Below are 14,776 nucleotides of genomic sequence, written 5' to 3'. Positions count from 1 at the left end.
ATCTATATGCAACCTCAGTAAGTGAACTTGAAATCCTAACAGAGGGTAGATACAGTCTCAGATACAGTCTCATTGGTGTCAGTGAATTTGTCAAACGGTCACATATGGATGAAGTCTATACTTCAAAACTTCAAACCCAGAGCCAATAGGAGGAAATGGGCATAGAACTGTCCCTAACAAAGATACCCACCTTCATCTACTAAGTTGGTAATGCATAAAAATACAGATGTGCTCATGTACACTCTGACCCCCCACCTCCCTCACCCCCCCCCTCTGGGCCGGCTAGTGCTGAAGTAATGGAGAAATGAAAAAATATGTGCATTACCAGTGTAAAATGGGACAAGCTTTCTGGATGAAAATTTGACAGCATATATTAAAAATTTAAAACTTCCTTACACCTTTTGACTCAGGAATTCCTCTAAAAACTGGGACACAACTCAAATGTCCAATAAGGAATTAGTTAAATAAATTATGGTATAGGCTTAGAATACTAGTTGAATACTATAGAGTCATATATCACCTTCCTCCATATACCATAAGCCCATTAAAAAAAAAGCCAGTCTCTCTGTCCACTCATAACTAGACAAAAATATACAATATAGTGTTACCTTTGATTTTCTTTGGAAGTGAGAATATGGAGAGTCTTATTTTCTAAAATAACTAGATATCATGTTTTTTTTTTCTTTCCATACATAAGTAGGAACTATGTTTTTAATAGAGAAAAATCCTTACATTTCGATTAAGATAAACCGAAAATAGACAGGAAGAGTTATGAAGAACACCACCTGAGGGCATACACTGTGGATTCTACAACTAGACAGGATGTGGATACAGCTTTCCCAGTGCACACTATAAAAGTGCCACAGGCCAGTGATACTTGGGGAGGGGATGAAGGGAGGCAACTGTCATTTTAGAAAAGTAAGTATTCAATACACTGACTTAATGTAACATTTTATTTGTCAAATTCAGTGGAAACAAACAATGGGAGAAATTATTCTGGGTTTAATTCTGTCCAGCTAGGAAAAAAACAGGCTGGTGATGGGGAAGGTGACAAGGTGACAGGAATTCTGTGGTAAAAATAACTGCAATAGAAAAAGGGACCACTAGCCCTGGCTAAATCTGAACCATGACTTTAGCAAAATGCATTTCAACAAGTTCAGGGAATAAGTATGATTTTGTAGTTAGAATCTTCAAAAGGGGCTAATACCTGACAGGAAATAGAAAATTATAGAAAACAAAATTCCGACCAACCAAACAACTGCATATACTCTCTTTACAAAGTAAAAGGAGAAGGACCAAAGAACCCAAATAAAAGGGTTTTTCTTGATGAGCTCTTAATTTAAAAAGTAGGGCACACATCCCAGGAAGAATAGAAAAATAAAAATGTGAACCTGTCAGAACAAGCCAAACTCAGTTTAAATGAGGTTAACAGCAAAAGGTTTTCAAAGCAAGACCAAGAAAAGTTAAGCCCCCTGACCAGGTAAAAAGACAGAGAAGACAGACCTTGTCCAACTCTTATCATGATTCCCTTTTCTGTTAGAAGGGTTTTCAACCTGGAAAGGATATAACAAAAATCCTAATAAACAAAATGCAGCCCAAGGAGGGTGAGGGAAATCTATACATTTTAAATGTCTTTAAACCCAGAATCTATAGTCTAAAAACACATTCTAAAATGAATTACAGAAATTCAATTTACAAATATTTTAGCACTAGAAACTTCCTTTTAAGTCTTTAACAAAATTTTTTCATTTCCACCTTTGACACAGTTTCTTTCTTGATGGAAAAAATCTGCTGAAAGTTTTCTTGACAAAAGCATTTTTACTAATTTTCATAACATTACTATATAAATGAATATTGTAAGGTTGGTCTCTAGTTAAGCAAACAACAAGGGTAATTTAGAGTTATTTACAGAGCATCAGAAGAATAATCCCTAGTAAGCCTTGTCTAGTCCCATTTAACTTATTTTATCAGTAACCCTGGTAAAGACCAAAAAAAGAAAAAAAAAAATCTAGTAGGCTCTACCTTGTCCTCATTGATATATTTTATTACTTGCTTAGAGAGAGGCAAAAAATTGGTATGTTTATAAAATGTGCAGATGACAAATAACTGTTTAGAAAATCTAACATTCTGATATTTTAGAACATATTCACGATTAGGATTTAAAATTCTCATTAGTATGGAGAAGATGCTAGCCATAGCCATCATTAAAATCTGAAGGGCCTTTGCAAGTAAGAATTGGGTTGGTTTTCTATAACCCCCGAGTAGGATCATTGAGTGGAAGAGGTATAAGGGAATAAATTTCTAACAAAGTGATACAAAGATGGAATGTGCTACTGAATATTCTAGTTTCTGAATATATACAAGTATGGGACACTAGCTTTTAGTAGATAATAAGGAGGGTGAAATGAAATCAGTGGTTTTCAAATTTATTTTAATAGCAGAACTACTGCACTGGAAGAAACCTTACCCAGAGGACTATTACGAAACACAGAGAAAATTGCTTTAGCTGAAATTCCCAACTACATCTTACACTTAACTCATCTGGCACTGGATCAGATGATCTCTAAAGTAATTCATATATGATCAGTAAAACTATAATTCCTAAAGATTTATTATTACTCTACAGGGTCCAGATGAATGGTCTCCCAAATGGAATGAATGGGAGGATCTGTTGGGGGTGTGGAGAAAAATCAGATAGATACAAACATTGAAATAAGAAATTATACTTTATGGTCTGAGAACAGTATGTACACTTTTCAGAAGTTTCTAGTGTCAGTCAGAGCCATGGTCAGATATAATGCCCCCAGGAACCGACGTTGTTTTAAAAATGATTTAAACAATGAAAGTTTTTGAGAAAAAAAACAACCTCCCTATCCACTGATTAACCACAACTGTTTTAGTTTTTGTATATTTCTATCTAGTCCTATCCACATGCAAATACACATTTAAGCCCAGTTACCAACATGGTACATAGGATTTTAAAATTTTCTCCACATAATTTAAGATGAATACTTCAACAATTCTAAGTTTCATAATAACTGTCTTTTACAGTTACATAAAAATGGAGATTTCATAATGTACTGAATCATTTTCCTACTGCTAACCACTCAGATCATATTGGCTCTCCTTTTTGTTATTATATAACTTTTTGTTTACTCACTAAGTCTGACTCTTGTGACCCCATGGACTACAGTGTATGTACCATGTTGGTAACTGCCTAAACATATATTTGCATGTGGATAGGACTGGATAGGAATAACTACTCTTATTTAGTTACAGGTACATATTGCAATTCATTCACCCAAAGGTGAATTACTGTGGTGCTATAGCTAGGGTGGGTGATTAGAAATTCTAATTTTGAAAATTCTAAATTAGAAAAAATTTCCAGGTTCAGGTTTTCAAGGTCGGAGGCTTTGGAGCTTAATATTTCAGTTCTTCATACCTTGGAGCAGACCTGGAAATGCTTTGTCATGTTGGCAGGCATTCACTTCCTCCCTGCTTGGGTGGAGATGAGATGTCCATTTATTCAGGTGAAGAGAGTCATATATTCTTTTTCATAAAAGGATGGATGTCAACCCTGTCTTTCACATGGCTGGTTTTTAACATTTATGGATCTGTCCTTACTTGGCAATAACAATAAAATGGTGTAGCAGTTTCCTTTCACTAAAGGCCCACCTTGTGACCAGGCAAAGTGTTAAGCAGTTTGTACACTTAATATCTTACTTCTCATAACTCTACATGTGGTGGGTATTTACTATTCCTATTGTATGGATAAAGAAATTGATGCTAAGAGAGACAGCAAAGAACATGTATATTTTAAGATCTTACTAAAGAATGTAACTTATACTACCAAATACTTATTTAAAATATGTATACATGCACATACGTATGTATTTACTTAAATCTGGGCCATTAAGGGCATACAGTCAATCTCTTCATCTAGATGAGCATTTCCTAAGATATGTTAGGTGACATTACTTGGCTCCCAGAACTTTGGCCCCCCAAAAAACTGTTTTGCTTTAACCATATTGTAGTGTTGTGCCTTTAGCTCATACTGAGGGGCATTTAAAAAAGTTTCCAAATGGAGTCACCATTACATTTATTGTTGAAATGGTGACAGGAGTTTCATTTACTCTCTCTTGCGTGTGCATGTGCTCAGTCGTGTCCAATTCTTTGAGACCCCATGAACTATAGCCCACCAAGCTGTTCTAGCCATGGAATTTTCCAAGCAAGAATACTGGAGTGGGTTGCCATTTCCTCTTCCAGGGGATCTTCCTGACCCAGGGATGGAACTTATACCTCTTTCATCTCCTGCACTGGCAGGCAGATTCTTTACCACTAGCTTATAGTACCAAATTTGCAGCCCTAAAGGAGAACTACTTCTCAAACAGCAGGGTCAGAAATACTGTGCTTCTCCTAAGCCACCAGTGTGCTTTTTATCTAATGAAGTATATGGGAAATTTTAAACAGATATCACTTCTTTATTTAGCCACTAGGAAGCTTAGTGAAATATCTGAAATCCTTCCTGGTATTAAGATATTCAAGGTATGCATTTCTTTAAACTAATTTTAGCTCTGCCCTTAGTCTACTATTTCTATAAAATTCCTCACACCCTGATCTACTTCAACTTTAAGTAAATTCTCAGGATCAAGGCCCAATGCCAGTGTACATATTTATGTTGAAATCTGATTTCAACAGCTATAAAAATGTATATACAGCAGTAAAATTATTTTTTGATGACTGCTGTAACTTGTATCAAAGCAATATTGAAATCAGGTTATACTAGGCTCCTACTAGGCAGACAATTTGCCCCAAATCTTAGTTGTAATCACTAACTAGTATTTCACATTAAGAAAATCATTTAAAATTACCCAAAACTTACCAATCATAATTCTCATTGTATTGATAGTCTAAAACAATTCCTATGAACTAGCTCAACAAGTAAATGTGCTAGTTTGGGATTAGGGCCTATTCAATGTTTTATACAATCAACACAATCTAACCTAGGCCAGTGATTTAAGTTGATTAATAGCTCATTGAAGCAATTCTGTCTTTCTTCTAAATACAGGTCATAGTTAAAAGCAAAACAAAAAAATTCTATTTTTTCATTTAAAAAATTCAAAGCACATTTCAGTACACATTTGATTTGTACCATATTACTTGAGGAGAGCATTGCCACTCATTTTATAAACTGAGAAAATGAACAGGACATTACCAAAACTAATGAAGTTCAAATGACTTTCTCAAGGTAGCATGTGCTGATGAAACTAGAACTAGAAAAGAGACCTTTTTTTCTAGACTTTTTCTGGAATGAAGATGGGCCACAGATTAGAATGAAATGTTGTCAATCTTTATTAGAAACATTCAAAAGATTAAGATTGGATAGGAACAAACAACTCTGTCAGACAACAGGAGGTAGATTTTGACCTCACTGTTGAATGCTAAGAACTAGTAATGCAAGGTTTTATTTCCTGGAGCATAAATGCCCTTGGGCAAACATTAATCTGATCCAACTAGGTTCAATGCAACAGATGATTAAGTAAAAATGAAGTCAGCTCCTGACATCTGCATTTTGGAGGCTGTGGGGGGAGTCCAATTGTGCTACCTATTTCTAACTTCATTTTAGCTGTCCTTCGGAGGACCTTCAGTTCACTCAAGGGTTGAGTATTTTCAGAACACTGTAATGCAGGTAATTCTAATTAAATGAGGTCCCAACATGAACCAGCTCCAGGACCAGCAGTATACCTGAGCTTTAACCTGGGAGACCATTTGGGATTTTTGGGGGGCGGGGATAGACAAGATTTAGTCATATTCTGATCTAAATCTTAGCTAAATGAATTTGCATTGCCGTTTCAGCCCTTTAAATGATTAAATTACACCAATCTACATTCACACTTCTTGTGAATTTCCCTCTCCAGTATATTAATATAATTTATATTCAGGGTAATGGAATTAAAGTGAATTATCTTCAATAAGATTACACTTCTGCAGACCATTTTCTGCTATAAGCATCTCACTTAATATATTAATCAAGAAATTATACAGAAAGCATGACTTTTAAAATAACCAAGTGACATCACTTACATTATAATAAGATATTTATACCTTATACATAAAGCATTTATGGGTTCCTTTCATGCTTTTTGGAAATTAAAGCAACACTTTATTCACATTTAATCATTTGGCTATGCTATGTTTTTGATAGCTGGAAGGTACTAAACATTCACATTCAACAAATGATATAAAATGGAGACAAAACTAAATCATGTGTTTTTAGAAGAGACTTCTGTGTTCTCACCTGAGGCTGCTGTGGTATTTGAAGGAGTTGAAGCAGCTGCTTGAATCCGAGCATGAGGAGGAATAAGGATGGTGGCTAGAGGTGGATTACTTGACAGTTCTAGAGAAAAGGTAAGATACATGTGTTAGAGTCCATTCTTAACTCTGTTGTGAAACTATTTTATTGGTATCACTAAACAGAAGACATGGCATTACAACACTGGTTTAACAGAAAAAAAGCACGATAAATCTACATCTGAAACTAAATCATGAGCTAGTAATTAACCTATAGAGAAAGGCCACCAATATGTTGTGATACATAACAAAAGCAAAATTTGGGTATCTTTGAGAACTAACGATAGGCTGGGGAAAGGTACTGGCCAAAAGTTTGAGGGTAAGTGTATTAATAAGATATATTTCCATCGTTCCTTAACTTAATTATACAAGGTTTCCCCTTGCTACTCTGACAATATTTGACTGTAGGGGTTGACAGTGATAGGGTCACAGAAAAGAAAATATGCAGTCTGTACATTGGCATGCATAGACCAACTTACTTGATGGCAGGTATGATTTATCCAAATAGTAGTGGAAACAGGATTTAAGAAACATATGTTAATTCTCATTGCTTTTACTGAAAACAAAAATGTCTACTGAATCCTATTTTGCTTTTTAACCTAAAGACTGCTACTTTTTAAAAGTTTAAAGTAGGCTTTTATCTGGATGTGGAAGTCTCTCTGTCAACTGTATACAAACTGGCTTTCTTTAAAGAATCACGTGCTGTATATGAGTCTTGAGAAATAATTTTAAGATGATATTTGATCTAATAATGTAAACAGTTATTGAGACGTGGAGGTGAGCTTGTACATAAAAGCATCTGGTGTTAATTTCAGGTAATATGATTGTTCTTCCAGTCTGCCTGGGATAACCCTGGTTTGTTCTGGCATTTAACTTAGTGGGCGCTCATTTCTACTCTAATAAGTGTTGTTATAAACAATTCTACCTATTATTCTAATAATTTAAAGGAATAATTATACAACCATACTAGCTACAGGAAGGTGTTATCCTCTGAGCTACAAGTAATAATTATAGCATGAACTAAAAGAAGTTAGGAAATAGTGTTTTCTTTAAAGCAAAATTCATATAATATAGAATTAACCATTTTTAAAGTATATAATTTTGTGGCATTCAGTACATTCACAATGTTGTACAACCATCACCTCTACCTAGTTTCAAAAAATTTTCATTACCCTAAAGGGAAACCTTAAGCAATTACTCACCATTCATCCCTCCCGCCAGCACCTAATGAGGGAAATATCATTTTAACGTAGAACTTTAAAAATGTTCTGGTACAAAGTCCCTGGAAATATTGACTTATTCAACTTGGTGCCTAAATATCTAAATTTTGTACTAAATCTGATACTCAGATTCTGGTAAAAAGAAGCAACATGCTGACGTCAAGATATACGGAAAATGAATGACAGGAAAAGCTCAAAACCAAGAGAAGACTATTCATTATCTTTTCCCCTTCAAAGAGAAGACTTAGGTCATCTCATCAAATAATAACCTTCCCTGAGTTGGAAAACCACTGCCTTAATGATCAGGTTTGAAGAAATGCTTTTTTCTCATAATCAGCTGTAGTAGCTATTTCCATTCTCACTGAGATACAGAAAGAACCTATGTAGTTTTACTTCAATCAGTCCAATTTTAATGCAATCTCACACCTACAAAAACAGGAAAATCCCTGATGACTGTCGGGGCTGATGACTTTACAGTTCTAGGAACAGAAATTAATGCAAGATGTGGTAATTACTCTTCAGTAATCCAAAAGACAGTCAGACTTACCATCCCAATTAAGACTAAAATTTCCTAAAATAGAAAAGCTTCTTTAAAATCCACCCATCCATCTATCCACCCACACCCTCATCCAACTAACAATACTGAGCATGAAAGACTGTGTTAGGTCCCAGAAAGACAGATAAAAAGATAGTTGTCTCTGTCTATTCAACAGAAATAGAAAAATGGAAGGACAATTATACAAATAAGCTGGCAAGAAAGGTACTGAATCAATTCAAGACAAGCGTACTTTTAAATAAGAGATCTCTAGGACCATGAACCCAACATCTAAAAGAAAATCCAGGGACTTCCCTGGTGGTCCAGTTGCTAAGACTTCATGGGAGAAGGCAATGGCACCCCACTCCAGTACTCTTGCCTGGAAAAACCCATGGACGGAGGAGCCTGGTAGGCTGCAGTCCATGGGGTGGCGAAGAGTCGGACACGACTGAGTAGCTTCACTTTCACTTTGCACTTGCATGCACTGGAGAAGGAAATGGCAACCCACTCCAGTGTTCTTGCCTGGAGAATCCCAGGGACGGCGGAGCCTGGTGGGCTGCTGTCTATGGGGTCGCACAGAGTCGGACATGGCTGAAGCGACTTAGCAGCAGTAGCAGCAGCATGCTCCCGATGCAGGGGGCACAGGTTTGATCCCTGGTCATCAGGGAATTAGATACCACAGGCCACAACTAAGACTTCACATGCCGCAAGTAAAGATCCCACATGTCGCAAAGAAGACTGAAAATCCTGTCTGCCACAACTAAGACACAGCACAGCCAAGTAACAAACAAACATTTTTTAAAATAAGAAACCATGTTATCTTCATTTAAATATTTTTAAAAAGCATATACAGCCTTTTAATTACAGTCCTGTAGTTGACTATGGGGCACAGATGCTGTGAGGCTATTTTCTCCCTTTTGTGAAAGTATTTAAATGTATTTACTTTTAATTGGAAGATAGTCGCTTTACAATATTGTGTTGGTTTCTGCCATATATCAATATGAATCAGCCAGAGGCTTATGTATGTACCCCCACTCAAGCAAAACATTTGAAAAAAAGAAAATGCAAAAGAGGGAAAGATGACCAGATATTTTAAGAGCTACAGTTGAGATAATCTTTAAAATAAACTAAATATAAGTGGTTTGTGGTCACATACTGTCCACTTTCTCCCATTCACTCACTCATTTACCAAATCACCTTTTCTTGTGTATATGCACATCCAATTGAGGGCCATGGTGGTTTTGTATCTAATTCTGGGTAAGGGTGTATATATGCGTGTATGTGTACACACACACATATGCAAGGCTTGAGAAAAACAATCTTTTTTTTTTTCCTGTAGATAATACAGGAAACAAGGAAGCCCATAATACTACAGTGGGGCTAGCCATGGAGAAGAGGTGGGAAGAATGAGACTGTGTTATCCCAGAGACATGGATCAAAACAAAATGGAAACAGGTTCCAGAAGGTTTTAGAAAATTTAATGTATCATAAGGATTTCTTCAACCAACTAAAGATGCCATAAAACTACTCATTAAAAAAATCACAGTTTATCAGTAAACATTACGAATGCTTTGAGGGTGAATTAATCATTATACGGTCCACCATCAAAACACAATGCACAATTTGAGCAAGAACAAAATGAATTTAAACATAGCTATCAATAAGCCAACCAAGATAGGTATCAACTGACCAAAAAGATAACCAAACTCATTTAACTAAAATTTGCTGCACAGTTTATATTAAAACTGTAGAAGAAAAATTCCCATGAAAAGACCACCATTAAGTTAAGCAATCTTTTTAAATATTAAAAACAACAAAATCTAAATCTAGTTGCTGGCAAAATCTGAAGTTTCCCTTAATGTTTCTCTTCATCTAAATGTAAGATTTCCAAATTTATTGATAAGGGCAGGTTTTTTATTTTTAATTTAAATTTTCGGGGGTAAGGGTAGGAGTAGGTGTAGGAAGAGGTATATATGCATGTTCAAACTGTGTTGAATGAAAACTGAGGATAAATTTGAGAATAGTAATCAATGCAGAAACCAGAAGGAAGAAATCAACCCTTTAGTAACTAGACCTACTCTTACGGTAATAATAAAATACCCGGCATAAGGTAGAAGGGAATCTTCTTTCTTCGTTAACTTTGAAAGGGTTCAACCTGCAAACCCCCAGAAAGAGTCACTAAGAGAGGCAAATTTTCTTTTTCTTCTACAAAGAATTTGAGGTCTTCATGTGTGTATGAGGTCTCTTAAGTAGAAATGAAAATGGCCAGTGGTTGTCTATATAGTCAAAACTGCTATTTTTTTTCCTATTCACAAAAAGGTTTAAATGATCTAACAATGGCATGCACATTTTATTGGTGTACTTTTCTGAGGGGTAATTCAAATGCTAGGATGGCACACTTTGATCTTACACATACTGAATTCTAATGTTGCTTATCTGAATATATACTGTTTAGATCGACAAGTAACTCCATCACAACTACTTCTCTCCTAACAATTTCCAAGTGCCCAGGAAATCTCTTAGGTTTCTGTTCAGACATACTTCACTCACTCAGAAAAGTAAACACTAAACTAAACAGAAGATCAGACAAATAGTAAACAAACTGCAAAGCTTGCTCCTGCTGCTTGATAATACTGGCAATGTTTCATGAGCGGACTACATGATAGCTGTATAATCCTGTATAATCCCATGACTACTTTGTCTTGGAACTGCCCAAGAGGGAGGGTCACAATTTATACTAGTCATCCAAAAATGTGTGAATGTATTTTGTACTAAATTTATAGTGATGATACATACATTTAGAAGTTATCTAGCAAAATGTTAGTATTTTTAAAGTCCTGGTGATTAAAAAGAATGAGCTTTAGTAACCTGAAAATGTTATATTCAGAACTCCATTCTTTTTTTTCTTTTTAATTAGAGGATAATTGCTTTACAAGGCTGTGTTGGTTTCTGCTGTACAACAATGTGAAGAAGCCATGTATATATACATCCCTTCCTTCTTGAGCCTCCTCCCTCACATCCCACCCCTCTAGGTTGTCACAGAGCATCGAGTTGGGCTCCCTGTGTTATATATAGCAGCTTCCCACTAGCTCTTTTACACATGGTAATGTATATATGCCAATGCTTCTCTCTAGAGAATGGACCCGTGGACACAGTGGGGGAAGGAGAAGGTGGGACGAATTGAAAGAGTAGCAGAACTCCATTCTTGATGAAATGTAATAAATGTAGCATTACTGTAAGTTGTTTTATGCAACTAAAAATAATCTCTTTGAGCATTTAATAATAACAGGTGCTGCTAATATGTTAAATTCTATAGGAATCATTTTTTTGGTATCCATATATACCATAATTTTACATATCACATGCTTTCAAGCTCTGTGTTTTTAGCTTTATTTCTCAATTTTTCCTTTGTCTTTCTGGAGTCAATTCATTTTATAATCAGAATTTTGGAGCTATAAGTGTACTTAAATATCCTTTAATCCAACTACCTCATTTTTGTTAAATCAGGAAACTCAGAAATAGTGCATGGCCAAGGTCTGCACCTAGTTAGAGAAGAGACTAGGAAGGAGACTTTAGGTCTGACTTACTCCATACGCAATACTGCATCTTTTTATTATTTCATCTTTATTGCCTTGGCTATAATTCACATACCACTAATATTCTGGTCTTCCTGGAAGTGTATCTGTCCAAACTACACACAGAACTTTCAGTCAAGATATTAGTCTTTCACTGTTTGTTCCTATACCATTCTACATTCTCTCTAGTAGTACAGTTAAGGCAGCAGAGCCACTCAAACCTCTGGGAAAGAGAAAACAATTCTTACAAATAGTTTGATAATTTAGATCCTAAAATTCTGAGTACAGTCAACATTATAATTAGTAATACTCTGGCTTCCTGAACTAAAACTAACTTGCCCACCTTTAGCAGCACTCATGAATTTCCTAAGCATTCCCTGCAGTATATGTCCTTGGTTTAGTTTTCAATAACCTAGAAGAGTATAGCTTACCTAGAAATTTTACTCTTCTAATTTTACTCTTACTCTAAATTTTACTCTTCTCTTCTTTAGCTATAAAGTATCAAAGAATAATTCTGACACAAAATCCTTTGATAAGTATAAACAGCTCAATCTCTTATGTACCAGAATATCTACTTATTTATACCCAGATTTCCTGAAGTCCATTTATAAAGATCTTTTATAGATATTTTTCATCCAAAAGAACACAACAGAGAAACAGGGATAGTCACATAAAAAGTTCATAGTTTATTTATTTTTAAAAAGGGACTTCCCTGGTGGTGCAGTGGATAAGAATCCACCTGCCAATGTGCCAGTGCAGGCAACACAGGTTCAATTCCTGGTCCGGGAAGATCCTACATGTTGTGTGGCACCTAAGCCTGTGTGCTACAATTACTGAGCCTATGTGATTCAACTACTGAGCCCACGCCCCACAACAAGAGAAGTCACCACAAGAGAAGCCTGCACACTGCAAAGAAGAGTAGCCCCCGCCTGCCGTAACTAGAGAAAAGCCTGTGTGCAGCGATGATGATCCAGCACAACCAAAAAATTAAAAATAAATAATTTTTCAAAAATTTTTTTTTAAAAAAGGAGGGGCATTGTAAGTTAGAGCAGTGCATGAGTTTCTGTTAAGCATTTGATTTATCTGTTGTTGTTTAGTCTAAGTTGTGGCCGACTCATCTGTGACCCCATGGACTATAGTCAGCCAGGCTCCTCTGTCCATGGGATTTTCCAGGCAAGAATTACTGGAGTGGGTTGCCATTTCCTTCTCCAGGGGATCTCCTGCATTGGCACGTGGATTCTCTACCATTGAACCACCAAGGTAGTCCCATTTGATTCATATCCTACATATTAATATAAATCAAGGGCCCCTATCTTATGTAGACTTATTCTTGCTATTATAAATAATAAATCTAACCCCCAAAAGCCCCTTCTCAAGGTAAGAATATCAGAAGACATTTTACAATCTCCAGGTTGTTGAAGTACTATATCCATTTTAGATGTGGCTGAGGATAACGTAGGCTAGAAAAAAATGCCCAGGATATAGAAAACCTGATAAGCAGGTGGGTGATGGTATTTCTGTGTATCTTTATTTCGTAACAGAAAAACTGATTTAAAAATCATTGCCTTAAAGATATGGAGCCTCCAAATTATCATCAGTAATGAGTTACAACAGATTTTATAAATAAGTAGTCTACTGCTTTCAAATGAAGGAAGTACAACACTTTGGTAAGTTGGCCTTCTGTAACACTTGCTTTTGTTGCCACCTCTAACATGTCCTCAGTCCCCTGCTTTCATCACTTGCTTTAACACAATCCTACACTCATCTAAAAAATCTTTCTTTGATCCTTTCCCCATTTCCTTTTGTTTTCTCTCACTCTTTCTTTACTGTCCTTTTTTTACTTGTTCTGGAACCCGTCTGCTATCTCATCATTGCTTTCCTCATGTCTGGACACTCCTGTTCCTGTATGCAAAGACATCCGCAGCCTGCCTGAGTTGGCATGTTGCTTTCTAGATGCTCCAAATTTAACTAGCATTTAAGCAGCTGCCCCTCCTTCTGGCCTAACCAGTAAGCCACTATTCCTCCTACTTTCCCACAAATCTACCATCCCCTCAGATAATCCAGCTAATTGGTAGAGTGGTAGATTCTTGAAACTAAGTCACACTAATATAAACAGTTGATAATCTTTACTTGTATCTGCCCAACCCCCATCCTATCACATGACCTTGGGGGGGGAGCAGGGAGACAATGCTTTACTGGGTAAAAATCTCATAAAAATTGGATAGAAAATTTGAATTGAGGATGTGTGTGGTGGAATTAGTTGGAAACTCATCTTTAAACACACAAAATCACCTATTTCCCTATACATTCCAGCCTTGGAATAGTAAAGAATTGGTAAACAAAGAAAATTGATTTCTGTTGGGATTTCCTGATTCTATTTGCTTCCTAAGGTCTGACTCAGTTATGTCCAACCTTTGAGATCCAATGACTGAGGGAAAGTAAGAGAATGGTTACTTTACGGTATGCTGAAGGTCTGTGCTGGCCTCCAAGTCCTGGAAGTAGATTAACACTGTCAGTCAGGGGATCCTAGTACACTGAAGCCCTAGTTCTAGAAAAAAGAGAGGTGTAATAGTCTACGAGTTATAGATCCAGAAGGTCAGAAAGATCTCGAAGTTTTTTTGTCTGGTATCTGTTCACCTCTCTTCTCCCTCTAGTTGATTACAGAAACACTTGTTTTGATTATATGAAAGTAATATTAAGTACCGTTTATGGCTATTTACTCATGGCACAGTAACAAACATCAAATTGTAGTTAGCTATAAGCTTTACTATATTTTGGGGCTTCCCTCATAGCTCAGTTGGTAAAGAATCTGCCTGTAATGCAGACCTGGGTTCAATTCCTGGGTCAGGAAGATCCCCTGGAGAAGGAAATGGCAACCCACTCCAGTATTCTTGCTTGGAGAATTCCATGGACAGAGGAGCCTGGCAGGCTACAGTCCACAAACTTGCAAGAGTCAGACACAATTTAGTGACCAAACCACTACCAACTTACTATATTTTACTCCAGTGTTTGATCTTTGTAGTTTTGTTCATATGGTAGGTTTGGTTTACTAATTAAAACAACAGTTCCAACAAGTAAAAGGAAAATTAGAAATG

At 36.2% G+C, this 14,776-nt stretch overlaps 1 protein-coding gene across 33 annotated transcripts in view; it reads right to left on the bottom strand.

The window, feature by feature from the left end:
• GSK3B (glycogen synthase kinase 3 beta) overlaps positions 1–14,776 on the bottom strand; it is a 267,763-nt gene that overhangs the window by 11,178 nt on the left and 241,809 nt on the right. For 27 of the 33 annotated variants that reach the window (XM_081571915.1, XM_081571924.1, XM_081571923.1 and 24 more), the window contains one exon: positions 6,299–6,397. The exons of 1 other annotated variant lie outside the window; for it this stretch is intronic. In XM_081571915.1, the coding sequence (XP_081428041.1) occupies positions 6,299–6,397 (99 nt within the window). Of the gene's footprint in view, positions 1–1,499; positions 1,554–6,284; positions 6,398–14,776 lie in introns of all 33 variants that reach the window. 5 more of the 33 variants (XM_081571931.1, XM_081571930.1, XM_081571935.1 and 2 more) reach the window with 3 other exon arrangements.

This window comes from Giraffa tippelskirchi, chromosome 2, assembly GCF_054371585.1.
Source record: "Giraffa tippelskirchi isolate mGirTip1 chromosome 2, T2T-mGirTip1v1.2.pri, whole genome shotgun sequence".
Lineage (NCBI taxonomy): Eukaryota > Metazoa > Chordata > Mammalia > Artiodactyla > Giraffidae > Giraffa > Giraffa tippelskirchi.
Note: the sequence above shows the minus strand (reverse complement) of the source record. Positions and strands in the feature narration are given on the sequence as shown.